The sequence below is a fragment of the Acyrthosiphon pisum genome, chromosome A1 (assembly GCF_005508785.2).
Source record: "Acyrthosiphon pisum isolate AL4f chromosome A1, pea_aphid_22Mar2018_4r6ur, whole genome shotgun sequence".
Lineage (NCBI taxonomy): Eukaryota > Metazoa > Arthropoda > Insecta > Hemiptera > Aphididae > Acyrthosiphon > Acyrthosiphon pisum.
The window spans coordinates 67,202,521-67,222,859 of NC_042494.1; the positions used below are offsets into that span (position 1 = coordinate 67,202,521).

At 29.4% G+C, this 20,339-nt stretch overlaps 1 protein-coding gene across 1 annotated transcript in view; it reads left to right on the top strand.

The window, feature by feature from the left end:
- The window catches only part of LOC100160092 (sushi, von Willebrand factor type A, EGF and pentraxin domain-containing protein 1), a 35,413-nt gene extending 19,998 nt beyond the window's left edge, over window positions 1–15,415 (top strand). The window contains exons 3-13 of the mRNA XM_001948469.5: window positions 1,198–1,410; window positions 6,472–6,695; window positions 7,787–7,998; window positions 8,718–8,950; window positions 9,051–9,227; window positions 9,298–9,477; window positions 9,550–9,732; window positions 9,829–9,986; window positions 10,172–10,331; window positions 10,419–10,500; window positions 12,637–15,415. Coding sequence (XP_001948504.2) covers window positions 1,198–1,410; window positions 6,472–6,695; window positions 7,787–7,998; window positions 8,718–8,950; window positions 9,051–9,227; window positions 9,298–9,477; window positions 9,550–9,732; window positions 9,829–9,986; window positions 10,172–10,331; window positions 10,419–10,500; window positions 12,637–13,021 — 2,207 coding nt within the window. The 3' untranslated portion in view covers window positions 13,022–15,415. The remainder of the gene's footprint in view (window positions 1–1,197; window positions 1,411–6,471; window positions 6,696–7,786; window positions 7,999–8,717; window positions 8,951–9,050; window positions 9,228–9,297; window positions 9,478–9,549; window positions 9,733–9,828; window positions 9,987–10,171; window positions 10,332–10,418; window positions 10,501–12,636) is intronic.
- The last annotated feature ends 4,924 nt before the right edge of the window (window positions 15,416–20,339 follow it).

Below are 20,339 nucleotides of genomic sequence, written 5' to 3' on the forward strand. Positions count from 1 at the left end.
GCGCGTATGTATGTATATTATAACAATATGTATAATATGGTATACCTATACCTTATTTAATGTTATTGTGTTAGTGCACGTATAATAATTGCTCGACCGAAGCGAAACAAATTGAATTCTCCTCGGAGGATCATGCGCGACTTCTTCCGGAAAACTTTAATCGATGTGCAGTACCTATACCTAAGTATATGTATATCCATTATCCATACATAAATGGCAAATGCAACGAACACAGTTTTCAGTCCAAAAAATAAACAATTTATCGCCATGTGTTATGTACCTACTTATGATGTAGCATACTAAATTAATAAATGTAATTATTATAAGTAATGTTCATTAGCACTTGTCTTTTAATTTCATGTAATCTATATAGTTTTAAATGGAAAATAAATTGTACCCAAATACGGCATCATAACAAAATAAAATATGAACAAAAAACAAATTTAAATACTTATTAAAAATTAAAAACCCATACCTAATTAAAATAACGGATAGAATTTCTTTTCTATCTTTCTTTCTCTTTAAACAGATTTTTTATTGTTACTATTATTATGGTTGAGGTAAGAACGACGACGTTTACGCTGATCCATGTTCTATGACCCACAAACTCGATCGTTCGATACGACCGTGATGCTATTGGATCTTATGATTTTACATGGCAAATTCGTTTTGGTTTTCTCGCACAAACTAAAAAGTGAAGTAATACGACTATTTAGAGCTTGAGAAGAATACATGATAATCATTGATTGATTTACGAAATTATTATCACATAATATAATATAGTAATTATGTATTGGGTATCTATAATCTCTATATATAGTATATACTATAATATTAATATTTATACCTAAACTGTGAATAGGTTAGTTTTAATTTATTAAAATATCATAATATAACAATATAATATTCAAACGGTTAAAATTCTTGTGAAAGAAAGTAGGATATCTGTAGATTATAAATGATAGTAAAAATTTTGAATTAAAAACATAGTTCTTTAAATGATCCAGTATTTTTTCTGCTATAAAACTTTCGTTTTAAATATTTGTATAACACTGTAACTTATAAATTATATTATCTTATAATCACACCAGTTTTACGAGATTTCACTGTGTATGACATACCTACATGAAAATAGTTGTATTATATCGATATATTATTATATACAATATAATGTTTTGCCTTTAATTTGTTGTATAGTGTTGAATGTTGCTGCGGGCAAAGCGCCTATGCAAATCAGCTCAGAACCCGGCGGCCTACCTCAAAAAGCCATCGATGGTAGCACCAGTTCATTTTTCAGCCCCGAAACATGCACACTCACTAAACCGGAACGTACCCCATGGTGGTATGTTAATCTGTTGGAACCATACATGGTACAGTTGGTGAGACTGGATTTCGGTAAAGCCTGTTGTGGTGAGTATTTTAATTTAAAATTATTAACATAGTTAAACGAAAATAAGAAAACTTTTTAGCTGATAGATTAGGTATATAAAGTGAAGTACAGCAACATTATAAATCATAATACCAACAGTTTTAAATAACGCTGAGAAAGTATTTGATAATTATTAAATACAAATAATGAAGTCTTAATATTATTTTATTTTATTTGTATTACGAAAATTACCATGAAGATAAATAAAAATTAAATAGTATACAATTGATTGGTTGATTAATTCCAGCATACGCCATAATCTTAATTAGAGTAATGCAAATTGAGTATATTATTTATGTCTTTTCGTTAATTTAGATATTAAAATTTATTTTAAAATAATGTATTAATAATACGATAACGTCGTAAAAATATATAACCACGTAACAACATTATTTATTTATTTACATTTCCAGATTTCCTTATAAGTGTGTCATACAAAAAAAAAAATGCTTTAAAAATAATATGATAATGTTAATGCTGTTTTAAAAAGAACGGAATATAATTTGAGATATTATTCAAAACAAAGTGATTTTAATTTTGTGTACATTTTGGGTTTCGAAAACAAACTAAAATGGAGCATTTGTTAAATTATTTCTAATTGATAATAAAATGGTAAATTCCTAATGGGGTGATTATACTAAGAACCTGAATATCGAAAAATAAAAACTTAACATTCTCGAACTGATGAAATGGAATGTAAAATAATAATGGAGAACGGAGATCATTGTAAATTAATACTAAATCGATTATTTATACAATCAAATGGCATTAAACACCAGAATATTTTCTCTTACTAATATAACTATAGAATTAATACATTTTTATACTTAAATAAAATAAAAACTAAAGGTGTTTTTATTCAGTAGGATTTAAAACAAACATAAGGGTACATATTATAAAGAAATATTTTTTGAACTCTATAATATTTTTAATAATATGCAGTTAATTAAGTAGTAGGTATTATTATGTAATATAATTTATTAACAAGTCAAAATGTACTAAGATTTAATTTTATTAAGAACCATATTTAAGTAAAAATTATAAGTATAATTATAAAGCATAACATTTTAATAAAAAATGTACAATTATTTAACAACAAATTATTAACTTTTATTTTAATAAAAAAAAAAAACGAAACTTCCTATTTTTTACACGAGGAATACGAAGTATACCGACATAATCAATAATTGTATAAAGTTAGGTTGTAAATATATTTTATTAATACATCGATATTGACCACAATATAAGTGTTATAAGCAATGTTGGGAATTATCTAGATAAAATTATTTTTTTAATTATCTTATCTAGATAAAAATAATTAAATCATCTAATTATCTCATCTAGATAAATGTAATGGTTATCTGTGGTAATTTATCCAGATAAATAATATAATTATAGGAATATTTTTAAATACTGAAATAGCCAATAATTTACGAGAATCGAGTAGTGATTCCAAATACCAATATTATTATAGTTAAAAAAAGAAATATTGTCAGTTTTATTTTGTTATTTCATTTTTATTCAAGTTGTGGTAAAAATTAAAATTGTTTGTTGAAAAATAACATTAATGATTTATTAATTAATAAATATTACATAATTTAAAAACAAATTATCTATATTTTTTATCTAGATAAATGTATGTGTATTTTTATCTTTATCTAGATAAAAAAAAATTATATTATTTTTTATCCTATCCAGATGATTTTTTGGTTATCATTTCACAACACTGATTATAAGTACCTAATTTTAAGTACTGTATTCACTTATAAAAATTGATACCAAGATCATTCTTTAGCACTAATGCTAAAAAGCATCGCGCATTTATTTTTCTGATCACATTTTTCTAAAAATTAACATTAAAGATTTAATTTTAGAATATAATTTGATAATTATCATGATTCTCAAGCCAGGAAACCCCTCAGACTCTCCTAAATCTTACAGACCAATTAGCCTTCTTCCATTATTTTCGAAAATCTTTGAAAAAATTATCCTAAAGCGCATCTTACCCGTCATTGAATCCAACCTACCTAACAACCAATTCAGCTTTCGACATAATTACTCAACCATTCACCAGATCCATCGCCTAGTTGATAACATCTCCTACGCTCGGGAAAAAAAGCTAATATGCACAGGTGTATTCCTCGACGTGGCACAAGCTTTTGACACCGTCTGGCACGAAGGCCTCCTCCTTAAGCTTAAATCTATTTTCCCCCCTTACTACTATTTGCTGTTTAAATCTTACCTTAAGACACTTCTTTGTCCGTTCAGGTTCTGCCATATCAGAAATATTCCCGATCTGTGCTGGTGTCCCTCAAGGAGCGGTCGCAGCTCCATTATTATTCAATCTATTCACTTCTGACCAACCTACTACTGTCTACACTATTAATGGGGACTTTTCCGACGATAAGGCTTTCTTGGCTCTCCACTCAAACCCTGAAACGGCCTCAAACTTAATCCAAAACCATCTGAATTTCCTATCAATATGGTATAAAGATTGGGGGATTAAAGTTAACGAAACCAAATCTGTCCACTGTACGTTCACGCTTCGGCAAGTTATTAGCCCTCCTGTGTACCTTAATCTCCTTCTACTTTTATCTGCCCAAAACGTTCGCAACCTAGGTCTTCACCTAGACTGCTGGTTAACCTGGGCAACGCATATCCACACAAAACGGCTTGCTCTAAATGATCGTACTCGTCAATTACGCTTTCTCTTAACATCTAAAGATCCAAACCTTAAAAATAAACTTACCTTATACAAATTACTCCTCAAACCAATATGGACATATGGCATCCAACTATGGGTTGTTGCCAAACCCTCCAATATTAATAAAATTCAATCTTTTCAATCCAAATGCCTACGACAAATAACTAAAGCCCCATTTTATGTCTCTAATGATACTCTCCATAAAGACCTATCCATCCGAACAATAAAAAACGTTGCCAAGTCTTTTTACAAACGCATGCACGCCAATCTCCACAATCACCGCAACCCCTTGATCTCGGAACTATCCACCCCCACTATACCTGGTGACCCCAGAAGGCGACTAAAATGAACGTGGTGTCGTGATTTACTTTTAGACTAACCTCCACCACCACATGTCACGAAGTCCCATCAATGGATGGTCTCTTCACTCATCCCCCCCTGTCTGAATTTATGTAAATAATTTTAATTATCAACCTGTTTATTACATTACCCTATTATTTTGTCTTTTCTATACTTATACTTTTATCACTTGTGCTTATTGTAAACCATTATATTACAGACTGTATAATTGTCTAGTTAAAAAATAAAAAAAAAATAAAAAATAATATAATTTCAGGTCATGTGAAAAAAGTTATAAATAATTGGGAAAATTGTATGATTTAACCTACCTATATTATAAAAAAAAAAAAAACGTAGATAAACTACTGTTGGTGCAATAAAACAACTACCCACCTACCTATTTACTTACGTAGATCGTAAAAAAGAATGTAGCCTGTAGGTAGTAACGCTGCTTAACCTATATTTAAAATATATTTTGATTTATCTGATTATAATAGTTTATAAAGAGTTGCAGAACTGTGTTAAATATATACTCAACTTTATATAATAATAGATACTTTCAAAATAATGGGTCCTAACAGAAAATGTAATGATTTGATATGTACAGTTTTTTTTCTGGAATAAGAATTTTGGGGGTAAGTATATTGTGCAAATGGTTCACCCCCATGCTGTGATACCACGTCTGTAATGACGGCAAGCAGTTCAAAACAAATCAAAATATTTAGAAAATTTTATCGTGTATAGAAAATGCTAATATAAATAACCAGTTTAATATATCTACAGTCATTTCACATTTGTTTTAGAGTTACACCAACAACCAAAATTGATTTTGTCAAAAATCGATTTTGCGTATAAATTCCCGTAATTCTTTAATTTTAATTTTGTTTTTCAATGCGCTTTTGAAAATTATTGAGAATTATAAATGTTGACTACCGAATATATCAACTTTTATCAAACAAGATACTGTTGAAGAAAATCGAAGCCGTTTTACTGCCCCCAACGGTGATGACAGACGCAAAAATAAAAAATTTAAAATTTCACATCATTGTAAAGCAATACCTACATTCGATCCTCTCAGAATCTAAAAAAAAAAAAGAAATAAGAGATGTATGGTTTTAGAAAACATATTTTATGGTCCTATTGAATCCTTCATTTAATATACAAATGCAGGTCTTATTTACTTATTTAATTTATCAATTATTTGTTAAGTTTTCATTTTGATTAACCATCGTTATGACTTTTGACTTTTTATTTTACTATGTTAGCATTACTTCAAGCCTGTGGTATAATCATAGGTATGTTGGTCGCTGAAAATATTATCAACTTTTTATTTCTTCATTTAGTTCAACAATTTAAATAGACAATTTGAAGATCTTATATTTTTATAGACTTCATAATATTAAATATCTTAAACTTTGATAAAAATCAACAAAATGTGGCGAAAAAGAAAATATTACAAACAATAAATAATTATATTATGTACTGGTATTTTATGAAAAAAATAAAAAAAGTACACGATTGTTTTCATTTTAGGAGGAATTTCGTTATTACAAAAAAAGTTTGATAATCTAAATATAAATATAGTATTATTTTTGAGTTGCTTGTATTCATAGAGGTATTTTTAGTAAATTAGTTACAATGAATAAAACCCATTCATATTATCATTCAATATTCTATTAGCACGTGCGAAAAACGTGCACAAGAAACCGGTCAAAGAAAGTAGTACCCACTATACTAGTATATTGTATCTTATATTATATTATATTATATTATATTATATTATAGTCACTGTCTAACTACCTATATTTTCGCTTCTGTATAATAAAACAATGCAAATACATTTGATTTTTGGAAAATAACTTTTCACATGGTCTGAAGATTTCCCAAGTAATAGGGCTTGTCATAATGACACGATAAACATTACTTATGATTGTTTACATTAAATTATATAAATAAAATGTAAGTGTTGCCTGTTAACTTATGTCAGCATTGATTACAGGCAAAAACAAACCTGCTACGATAGTCGTGCGAGTGGGAAACAACAGGCCCGACTTGGGCACGAATCCTATATGCAACCGATTCACTGGGTTTATTGACGAAGGAAAACCGTTGTTCCTTCCGTGCAATCCACCTATGCCAGGAGCGTTCGTTAGTGTCCACATGGAAACCGCTAGTGGATCCACTCAGTTATCAATATGTGAAGCTTTTGTCTATACAGATCAAGTGAGTTTATAAGACTTAAGTTTTGTAATGTAAAAATAAAATGTCTAGTAAATTTAATATAATAGTTTAGTTTAATTAATTAAAATACATTTTAAATTTAATTTAAAATGTTCATAGACACATAGTTAATATACCTACATATATACCTAATACCTCTAATATGTTACAGTTAAAGTCTTTAATCTGTTTTTTCTATCATTTAACTTATTGATGTAGGCTGTTAAAGTATTTATAAAAAAATCAAAAAAATACTTCATCTAAAAAATACAAATATACAATAACTAGTTATTCCACACAATTCAGCCTGCTGATTATTAGTTATTATTATTATTAGTTATTTAAGTATTTTAGTATTTACATTGTAAATGATTCAAAAAAAGGTAAAATTCATTATCATTAGATACTTGAAATACAAATTACAAACATGATATTACTATTACAAAGTAAGTATTAGATATATTAGCAGTAAAGGTAAACCATACAATTCGTCATGTACTCGTGTAGCACCACTGAGTGTGGTGACAATATGTATAAAATAAAAATTACTCATTATTCTTATTTGTGTATAGATTATAATACTAATTTAATTAATAAAAAAAAATGTTGAAAAAACAATCTAATTAATTATTTTTTTTTTATTATACATTAATAGTATTAAATCATATATACCTATGTATCATTTATAAAATTCACTAGGTACATATAAATTAAATTTAAAAATAACAAAAAACAAATGCATAGGTATATATTTACGAATAAATTTTCATATTACCGATGCGTACTTACAAGAGACAATTTATGGATACCGGATAAATATATCGGTTTTATTTTATTAGAGCGTATGAAGTATTTAGGTAGGTATTTCATGAAATCACAATATTTATATTTCAACTTCAACACAAACATATAAATAAATGAATATGTACTTGATTGAAGATCAACTTTAATGACGAATAAATATAATAGATATTATAAATTATTATTGTTAAAACACAATTGATCTGTATATTTTAAAAAAACGTTGGAAAATCGAGTTACTAACTACAATTTAGAACAATGGTTATGACTTAATTTATTCATATTATTTCCAGGCGTTGCCAATTGAAAGATGTCCGCAATTTAGAGATCAACCACCAGGAAGTACTGCTACATATAACGGAAAGTGTTATATATTTTATAACCGTCAGCCAATGAATTTAAGAGACTCGTTAGGGTTTTGCAGATCAAGAGGTGGAACTTTGGTCGATGAAAGTAACCCCGCGTTACAGGGATTCGTCAGCTGGGAACTGTGGAGAAGACACAGGCAAGTTAAAATATATGTATTTGAATGAAAACTCAATTTTATTAAAGACTAATATATAATATATATGGTGATATACCAAGCATGCTAACCACTATTTTTCATTTAATAATGATTAATGTTTAAGGCATTTTGAATTTTGATTTTTTAATACTCTCAATATCAAAAGCAGGTTAATGTTTTCAATCAGTTAGAACTGTATTCAATTTAAAGAGGGTCCTGTGGTGATTTCGACCTTTTTTATTTCATATGTGAATCGTCCTTAATTCCTGCCAATTGATAAGCAGAATGCTTTTTGAAAATGTTGATATAATATATAATAATTTGAACGAGTATAGTTTTTGGATTATTTAATCCAAAGCGCATTTATCCTTAGTATATATACATTTTAATAACGCAGAAACAACTAGTTAAAATATTGATTAAACATCAACTTTTTCAAATATCATCTGCTAATTTACGGTAAAAAATATTAATTTTAATTTGAAAAAAAGAAGTTTGTATAAGCGTAGGACATTCTTTAAATGGTATAAAAATCAAAATATTTGACAATACTATGGTCCATACTATATGAACCATCTTGTATGGTGTATAACAATATGTATGTATATTTTTATAAGAAAATGTTTACCTATATACCTGTATATACCTATACACAAACATTAATAAATACCTCTCTATATTTTACTCCCAATTCACATTTTTATGGTACATATTTCCAGGAGTGATTCACAAAGTCAATATTGGATGGGTGCTGTAAGAGACGCTCACAACAAAAATAATTGGAAATGGTTAAATGGTGATGATCAAACAGTATCTTTTTGGAGTTTACCGTCAAGTGGTTCTGAAACGACATCTATAAATGGAGGCGATTGTGCACGATTTGATGGTTCCAAAGGCTGGTTATGGTCAGATACTAATTGCAATGCTCCGCTAAATTTCATTTGTCAACACCGTTCGTATTAATTTGTTTTTAGTATTATTAAAGAAATACCATGTACAAATAAATTTTAATTATTATAGTTATAAAATATTTTTTTAATTGTTTTGCGTAGAACCAACTGCTTGTGGTAGGCCAGAACAGCCTCCAAATTCAACAATGATAGCTGAAAACTTCAATGTGGGCACCGCGGTCGAGTATTCTTGCGATGAGGGCCACCTGTTGATCGGGCCTTCTACTCGCACATGTCTCGGAACAGGGTTTTATAATGAATTTCCACCCGTGTGTAAACGTAAGTTAAAAGAAATATTTTAAATCAGTTAAAGCTTAAAAGTTAAAACTGGGCCATGCTGTTTTTATAGGAATTCAATGTGGTTTTCCTGCGGACATTTCAAACGGCAGCTATAAGCTAATCAACGGTACCGTCAACTACTTAAGCCAAGTACAATATAGTTGCAATGAGGGACATAAAATGATCGGCAGGGATAGATTAATTTGTGATTTAGACGAAAGATGGGATGGACCACCTCCAAAGTGTACAGGTAATACAAATAATATTCTTATACCTTTTTAATTTTTATATAATTATTATAAATGTATTTTTACCTGTTAAGTCCAAAAATGTGATGACCCTCCGGTAATTCCTAATGGTGAATACCAGATGTCAAACAATGAAAGCATTGTTGGTACATTAGTGGAGTACACGTGTGTGTCTAGACGATTTCGTTTGGTCGGACCTAAACAATTAGTATGCTTACCAAGTGGTCAGTACGATAATAAGCCCCCTTATTGTAAAGGTTAGTATTGTGGTTATTTATAATATATTCCGTTCAGTAAATGGTATTCGATTATTTATGATATACTATATTGAACATTAAATATTTGTTATACAGAAGAAATCAAAACACCGATTGCACCAGCCGTGTTAGTGACCAAGACTGTATCGACTAGTACTGTTCCTAGTAGCCGTGCGCCACCGACTCCTAATCGTGAAAAACCTCGGCCGTTCACAACCAAGCCAACTATATTAACGAAACCAGCTACTGATCAGGTATGTTAATTTACTATATGAATATTCTACTATAAAGAAAAGTAGACGTATACACTTTCTTTGGGTTACAAATTTGAAGCAAGCTCGATATAAATAGTTTATCCGAGATTATTAGTTCAAATCTGAAAATTCGGTGCTTTATCAACCGGAAACTGAGAGAAATAATGTTACTTTCTCTTCATTAGGACGATAGCGGCCAAACGTCATCCAATGTGGTAATCGCCTCGGCGCATCCGCATGACAACGAGATTCCGGATAGCGTTCACGTCCGAACAAACCCGAATGCGGCCAACATACCGTCTCAGGTGGAAAGCGAACATCGGCTCGGCCCCAAATTGAATTTGGGTAATTTATACTAAAACAATTTCGCAAAAAATAGTACCCAACCATAATATCTTCGATTTTTTTTTTTTGTGTGTATTTGTAAAACAGGAGCAATAATCGCGTTGGGTGTGTTCGGAGCATTTGTATTCCTGGCAGCAGTTGTAACCACAATCGTCATACTAGTTAAAAGGTAACGTGATTTTACTTCGTGGTGTGCTGCAGCAGTGTAAACCTTAAGTTAAAAAAAAAATTAAAAAATTGTGCGCGTCTGAAACCCTTGTGTGTCTGTGCGACTAACAACAAAAATCGCTTGTCGGCTGCTATATGTGGGCTGTTTTGTTTTTGTTTACAGCAATAGGAACCACAAACTTCCGTCCGGTGCGCATAACATGCCGTCCCGATGGTATACGCTACTGGCAATGCCGTTCCCCGACCAGCAAGTCGGACGGCGTCAGTTCTCTAGGGCGTATAGAAGCCGAGCTGGCTATTTCTCTAACCCGTTATGACAATAACCGTGCACCTATAGACACATTAGAATTTTAACGTGTACCCGTACCAAAACAAAACAAAACAAAAACAAACCATATACCTACCCGAAACCCATAAGTCTAAGGTACGACTGATATGTATCACCACAACGTTTTCTAATCGCACTGCTACAATTGTTGTTATTATTGTCATTATTAGTATTGTTGTTGTTGTTGTTGTTATTGTTGTTGTTGCGTTGTTATCGTCTGACTATCGTAACAATAATATTATTATTTTATGGCACACCGTTTTGATGCACGACGCATGCTGCAGTTTTTCGCACGCTTTTATATTTTATAATATTATGGGTACCTACAGCAGCACGGTGTTATACTGTTATTGTAGTTAGGATGTTGGATCGGTTGACGCGAACGTGGATGACTACGGATACCTTACTCGTATTTAGGCGTGCGCACGGGATATTTTAATTCCGGTGTAGCTCAAAACATGCGGTGCAAAGAGCAGCGAAGAGCTTAGAATTAAATTCAATTATAATGGAAAACAAATTCGGGAATCTAAGTGAAATTCTCAACGATAAGCAATGATAAAAAAAAAACGAAAATCCGTGCGCACGCTTATATTATGATGGGTGCATGTAATTAATTGTTTTGCAAAAGTTTTTTTCATTACCGCCAAATGTGAAAACGTTCGATTGCCATTCAGGTCGAAAATAATATTACACATATTTTTGAATAGTTATTATTATATTGATTAAAACAAATGGCTTTGAAATTAGAAGGACGGGGGCTTACTTGATACTTAAACTTAATGATAGTTTACATTTTGTTAAATTAATAAAAAATTAAACAGAAAAATAATGATTAATTGTATATTTGTATCATGAATTTTAATAGTTATACAAGATCAATTTCCGATTTTATAATAGAATTTTGCTACACAAATATTTAAAATGTTGTAAGCAAAAAATATCAATATGAAGATAAATGTTGAAATAAAAATATACCAACCACAATTTATAAGCGATTTGGGAAATATTATTAAGAGAATGTAAGCGTATCGTTAGCGTAACATAAGCGTATTGTTTTCTCTCTTTGATGTTCGTACAATATAAATATAAATATATATATATATAGGTAGCAGTACCAATCCTGTTACTTGTAGTATTTGAGTGGAATCACTTATTATCAAACTTTAAGTTAAAAACATTGCTTAAATCTATAAGCAATTTCAAATTGTAATAATTTACATACCTACTCATCATAACTTACATAAAAATCAAAATATCATAAAATAGCCAACGTAGTGACGCAGGTAATATTCTTAAATTAAAGTATAAAAAAAGGTGAATTCACTCAAATACTTTAAAAGTAACAATACATAGGCTGTGACCTATACAATATTAGTTCTGCTAAACGTAAAATTTGGTATGTTTCGCGTGGTTCAGAAAGAACAAATAGTGCGTCAATATATATTTAATACAATATATTGGAGTAATTATTTGAAATATTGAAGTTCTGAAGAACCTCTAGGCCCCCTCCCCCTCATGATTAAACTATAGCCCTTAGGTAGGTACACTTGACGGAGTTTACATAGGTATTACCATATATTATTACCTATAATAGATATTTCTTTACGTCAAAAAATGAATCAATGATGATGATAATGGTTATGATAGTGTCGAGATTATTTTTGGCGGTAAAAGAAAAACGAACCTTTTTTTAAATAATAACTGCAAATCGTTGAGTTTTCAGCAAACGCATCATTTCCACGGTCACAATATATAACGTACAATACCTGCATATTAATATGCAATTTTCTATTTTATTCACATTCGCAGGAATCGCAGTGCCAAACATTTCCGGCACCGGGCGTCGCCAGACACCAACACGGTCGCCTCGCTGGACTCGTCAGGTTCTGAGAGCCGGGGAGGCCTGAACCGGTACTACAGGCAGGCGTGGGAGAACCTGCACCAGTCGGCCGCGTCGCCTAAACACTCGCGGCCACATCATCACCACCATCACCACCACGCGGGCGGTAGGCGTAAGGATACCGTAGCCGACGGGTCTCCACGCGTCGAGAGCATGCGTGACGGGTCCGAGCTGGTCGTCAACGACGTGTACCACCCGCGGTCGACGGCGGCGCCGATGGACCACAACAAGAAATCGTCCAGGCATCACCACCACCATCACCATCACCAGAACAGGGCGGCAAACCGATATTGATGGCGGTTGCGAACTGCAGTTTAATTATTACGGGCGAAATTTCGACGTCGCACACGACTTGTACTACAGTATAATAATCAATAATATAACTGCAGCAACTGCTGACGTCACGCGGTCATAATAATATTATATTTATACCTACACATAAAGTTAAACGTTAGTTAGGTGTATGCCTATTTTTATTATTATACACTAATTATTGTATACAGGGCGATTGATTTACTTCCAACAGCGGAATCGCTTGTTGTTTAGAAAATTATTCATTGTTTTGAAAAACTCAAGGTACTATAGGTATACATATAGGGACGCAATCATATATATTATTTTTTTCACATTTGTCGACTGAACAAGAAAATACTTCAGTAGGGAAAATATTGATGTACCTACGAATATCTATGAATATCGAATATTGTGAACGAGTTGTTTTGTACCCATTAATAAACATTTAAAGTTTAGACGAGCGGAGTACATCTAGCGAACCACAAAATATGTTTGCAGAATGAGCCCACACCGTAGCCTCTAAACTTTAAATGCTTATAAATGAATAATGTTAAATTTGCAATCGTCTTCAGTTTTCCGGAATAAACATTTTTATAAAACTTCATACTTTTTGCAAAAAAACTATTAGGTAGGTACATGTAATAATGAGTGTTTGTAGCTGTAAAAAAATCGCAAAGTAGCCAGTGCATATCCACACTGCAGCGATTATGCATGTCATATTGCTATATTTTATAGCATTAACAGTTTCACATCCCGCAGTTTCATAAATACCAAAGACTTAAATACTTTTTTTTTAATTTTTTTTTTTTATCAAACATACGACTCTACGAGACACTGAATGTGCTTGAATGATAATACAATTGTCGATATGCCGTCCTCGGAACAAGTTTCCTCGGATTATTACTACCTATTTTCTATTTATTTTTAAAAAATAATATTTTTCGGGTGAGTGCTTTGATATTTGGTTGAATATATTTATGTAAAAGATAAACTATGACAAATATCTTTTATAGTATCAATTAACGATGATTTTAAACTATCATTGAAATAAGTTTCTAATACATTTATTGTTGATTTAAACAGATATCAAAGTGTTGGTGATTGCTTTGTAAATACAAAATTCTACTTCAAATATAATCACTATATACCAATCCAATCTCCCGAATGAACCGATTTATTATTATTTTATTTATTAACTAATGGCATTTTCACAAGGACACATAGTTCATACCTTTCTTAATTTTCTTAGTTCCAATTAGTTCACAAAAACAGCAGTTAATTACATTTGATTAGTTAATTTACATATGAATTAACTATACAAAATGCAATTATTAAACCTATAGATTCTTTTGAAAACTTGAACCCATAGTACATGTAGGTATATTTCTTTAATTTTAGTTTAGAAAATATAAATTAATTAAACAAATAATAGGTAATCTGTACATAAAATATAAAACTATACGTTATAATATAGACATACATGTAAAATGTCACGATCAATAATTTTCGTGGAAAGTCTAATAGGAAAATATGTTCATTGTTTGACTTTTATTTCTTAAAAATATTTCAATTCTTGAGTTTTTATTATATTTGGATAAATAACCCTTTCGCCATTGAAAGATCGTATCACTTTATTTTTCTATTTGTCCATCTCTATTATATTATTACATTATATATAATATTATAATATAGTTGATTCTCAAGCCTAAAAATTATTTTACTTGTAGAATGTAGAAATACTATCAATGACTGACAGTTAGAAAAATAAAGCTTTAAGTCAACCGAAAAATTAAAACCCTCATTTTTAGTTTCTTTTTATTTATAAGTGTTAAGATCCATTATATTATATTTGTCAGCATTGGACACACAAATATGAAATAATTTATTAATGATATAGTTAATATATTATTTTTAATGTTACCTTTTCTGACGTTGAAATTTAAGTCAATAATGTTTAAGTTTAATTATTATTATTATACAATAATATTTATTATATATATAATGTGAATTATTTATTTATTTATATAATATAATACTATATATTTTTTTTTAACCACAGTATTATACTGTAATATACCGTGGTTCTAACAAACACGTTCAAATTAGATGATATGTTTCTATTTTTTATATAATTAACAGAATTGTAAAAAATTGAAACATATTTTTACTGCCAAAGTTGATCGCGTTTATCTATATAAAAACATAATATTTTCATATTGTTTATCTTTAGAGTTTAGACTAATTATTGAATTTTGTAAATATAGTAAACATAACCAAAGTATTATAATATATTTTGACTTATATACTATTTGCGTATTTTATTCAATTATAAATATATCTGTTCTACGAGTTGTATTAACTTATATTTTAATTAAAAAACTCAATTATTTGTAATTACTGCCAACTTATCAACAGTGTTATAATTCAATGACCTATAAATAAAAAATCACCCATGGGTAATGGGTATGTGTATGCGTACGTAAGTTCCCACATGAAATAAATTACACCCATGTAAGTTCCCTTAAGAAAAAAAATTAAACCTAATACAAACTTCTTTCTCACTTTATTCATACTTAGAACTGACAACTTAAACGTAGTTGGTGTGGTTGAAATTTGTTTGTTTTTGTGTTGCATAAAAAAAAGTCTAATCTAATTTTTAATTTAATTTAGGCCGTATAACATACAATAGTATAAGGTGTAGGTATAGTGCACATATTATTTGTAAATAGATATATAAAAAAAAAAAGATGGGTAAGTGGATGTCACTCTGCTGTACAGTAGGTACAAGTGGGTCATTGTAATGGATTGTGTTAAACTTGAATTCAATGATATAATATCATTGTATTAGAAAAATGATTCTGAGCGAACACGGTCAGTCAGCCTACGATATTACTAACTACTAAGTATACTTGATAATATTATTGTGAATAAAGTAATTTATATATAATATATTCACGTGGGACCTTGTTTTAAATTTTTAATCCTTAGCTATAAAAGTTGAACATTTTATACATTTTTAACTAAAAATAATAATTAAATTTTAAATTTAATATATTTTGTCAAAATTCGAACTTTAAATGGTTATAAAAAAAAATTGTGCCCATGTAATTTCAATATTTTTCAACTGCTACTGTAATAATATATCAGGAGCCTTGCATTACATTTTCACGCGTTTTTATCCAACAAATAATTTTTTATTGATATTTGTAAAAAAAAAAAACTAAAAATTGAAAACTTACAATGTCTGTAAACAGCTCAAAAATAGTCAAAATATTTTCAAAATTTTATGATGTATAGAAAATTAAAATATAAACATACAGTACAATTTTCATGTATCTACAATTATTCGTTTTTGAATTACAACGAAATAACAAAATCCGCTACGTGAGAAATGGAGTGAATATCCAATCTTGTAAAAATACGAAGTTCAAACGCTCATAAAAATTTAATTTGATATGCTGGAAGACATTGTTGAAGAATTTTTTACTGTCCTAAAAGGTGATGACAGACACAACAATTAAAAAATTAAAAAAAAATATAAAAAAAAAACACACATCATTATAAAATCAATAAATGTATCGTTTCACTAAGAATCTAAAAAACAATAATAGTAGTAATAGATAAAAATATAAAATCAAATTTTATTTGGCTTATTAGGAAAGCTCAAACACTTCACAAAGTCATACTGTGAGTAATTATTTTTAAGTTTTATTCTGATATTTTGTTATTGACAGTGTTTGGCAAGTTCCTTAAAAAAAGGAATTCGTTCCGTTCCTTGTTCCTTAAAAAAAAAAGAATTCGTTCCTTTGTCGTTCCTTTGGAAAATGAACGAGTTCCTTTTTTAGTTCCAAATAAAATAAAAATTCTTACTTAATCATTACCTAATGTTTTTTTTTTCACTGTGCAATTTAAGTTACAAAACGTTGCAACTTGCAGCTATGCTAAGTTTCGATCGCATAATAATATTACTAAGTAACAATAATGCAATATTGTATAATTATTCCATAAAAATAATATCTAATATATTATCAAGTAATAGACTTGTATCAGAACTAGCACTAGCCCAAATACTAGAGGCGAACGTATACTGGTGTATATTCGATGTAATGAGTCACTAAATAATCGCAAAATTCATTTCTATTTATTAATTTCTGGTTTTCAGCCACGAAACTATCTAGAAAACAATCTCCAACTTCTATGGGATTAAGAAATGGTAAACCAAATATATATATCAACCAATTTCCAAATTTGTCATTTGAAAAATTAAATTCTTCTGCAAACCCGAAGTTTAGCATTTTTCGGTAATTACCAATAAGATTGACCCAAATGGAATCGGCATCCCCATATTTGTGCTGTCAGGAATATAATATTTATTACTTGGTGCATTGATATCTCAAAATCTACAAATTGATTTGGGTTTATTCCAACTGTATTCATTTTTAGGGCTATGTACGGTAAAATGGGACGCTATTACTATAAGGCTCCGCTGTCCGTCCATCTGTCCGTCTGTCACCAGACTGTATCTCATGATCCATGAAAGTTAGGAAGTTGAAATTTTCACAGGTTATGTAGTTCTGTTGCCACTATAACAAAAAATACTAAAATCCTAGAATATATAATATAAGAAGTGTTACCGACATGTTTATAGATGATGGTACGGAACCCTTCGTGCGCGAGTCCAATTCGCACTTGGCCGGTTTTTTTTGAACAGTTCAACATTTGTTTTTAATATTTTATCGGGAAAAAGCAAAATATTAATGAAATATAAATACTATTTTTTAATCCACAACTGTATATTATAGTTGAGGGAATTTTTTATCAGAATAATTCAAATTTCCATCCATGTAAACTATTTCCAGTTTTTTTCAAAAATTCAATATCAGTTTAACATGAAAATGTAAAAATCTTATTTAAAACGTAATCTTCAAAAATAAAATGTTTACCTCTATTAGTTTTTACTTATACCTCTATGAGCTTCTTTTCTTGACTTTGGTATTTCAGGAAAACAAATAGCTCTAGCATTTTGTAAATTTCTGGAAATAAGCTTTATATCAGACATTAACAAATTACTTTTGTTTTCATGTTGTGTAAGTTCTCGTCTGATCAATTTGATGGTTTTTCAACAACGCTGTCTACTGCTTTTACTTGTTTTTACAAGAATTACTTATTTGTTGGCGATTTAAAGTAGTTTATCTTCTTTATAGTAGGTATTTATTATTCTGTAAGATTTTAGTTTATTTATTATAATGGCGTGTAAACATATCATTACACATGTAATAAATTACATATTTTTTATAAATTTACCTATTTACTAATTTACCTATCTGTTAAATTTAACATTTGTTTAAATGTTAACTCTATAAATACAATAGTGAATAGACGACTACTGAATTCAATAAAATGGACTGTCCACAATATTTCATATTATTATAGGCCATGCCCCATAGGTAATAAAGATAAGTCTAGATAGAAAGTAATGCATTTAGTTTTTATCAAAACTTGGGAAAATGCGTATTGGTACATTTTTGTTCGTCTAGCTTCAAATAAAAATTGAACTTTCTTGATTTTTTTTTTGTGAGAGAACTTACATAATATTATGTACTCACTTAAGTACCTGCTATAATTTGTGTGGGATCTTACTAAGCCCCAGGACCCAGGCAAACACATACGAACATTTGTCAACAATTTAATATTGTTATTAAAACAACTGTTTGGTAAGTGGTAACCCACCGGTATAAAATACAGCTGGGTCTAACACTCTTACAAAATTGCATATCATGTACTTTGTTTAAAAGGATCTTACTATATTGTATTATTTTATTTCGATTATGATCAATTTATTTCGTAGATTTTGGATTTTTGCCGAAAGTAATTTTTCATTGTAGATATCGTACTTGACGATTTGAGTGGCATAATATGATTGGCGCAGATTCAAAAATGAACACAATAATGGGTATATGTTTTAAATTGTTGAAAACTTTGCACAAACCGTTAATAATTCTATACCACTAGAAATTATGTATAATATATGTTATTGTATTTAATAATTTTGCTTGTTATTCGAAATAGACTGCAATCTTTGACTTCTAAGTTCTAATACAACATAACCTAATAATAATAATTTTTTTTTTTAAATGTATTACCTTTTGGAACTCCTAAGCCTTTCTAAATCTTACAGTAATAATTTTGAATCTAACAGTTAGATTTTAATAACAACCAATTTATATTAAAAACTAAAAAGTATAATACAGTGAAAACTGTCTAAAGCGGAATCGCATGAGACCAACAAAAAATTCTGCTTTAAGTAGTTTTCCGAACGGAAAAATTCCGAATTATTCAATTCAAATAAATACCAAAAAATATTTTTCAAATTATTGTTTTAAATAATATAATTCATTAAAATTAAACTAAAATAAAGGTTTTATAATAAATTCATTAAATTTAAACTAAAATATAGGTTTTTTATTACATATTGTTACACACTAAGGGTATTACAATAGTTTAACTCCGGTTAAACCACCGAATTCGGCCGGTAAAATCAGTGGTTCAAGCGTAACCGAAGTTTAAACTATGATTGTAAAACGGGCCCTTAGGCATTTAAATATGACCATTCTTCTTTACGTCTATTTTGATTTTTAAGAGTATCGTAAACCTGAGTTTTTCCACAATTAAATACATTTTGTAATTGTTTTACTGAATGTCCTTATATATTCATATCGATCGTTTGATATTTTTCATTTAATGAAAGACACTTATATTTTGGCATTTAATATTTAACACGATGATCGAAAGATAAAATTAAAAATGTACGTACGACTGTTGGTGTAAGACTGTTTTACAGTTACAAAGAAAAAAGTATCGTATCGTTTATGCAATAATATGCATTGTATATATACCTATTATATTGTACGAATATGTGTAGAACAATTTTATCTTCTTTATATCACTATTTAACGATGTACATTGTACATATGCATATCTATATTTTATATCTTATTTTTGGTTTATAGTAAACACGCGCGTGTAATTTTTCCGGTTTATGCAAGGTTTTTACTTGCATGGGACTTACAAAATCGTTTTAAGAAGGTTTCGTTTTATTGAGGTTCGGCGTCTATATAAAACTATAGGAATGTGCCGGGACCATAGAAAAATTCTGTATTGAATAGTTTTCCGTTTTATTCAGGGTCCGCTTTAGACAGTTTTCACTGTATTATATTATATAGGAAATCAAAAATATATTAAAAATAAAACCGTAAAATATATGTGATACACTGATACCGCTACATCATCTAGGTTATACTTACACTACGCTAAACAT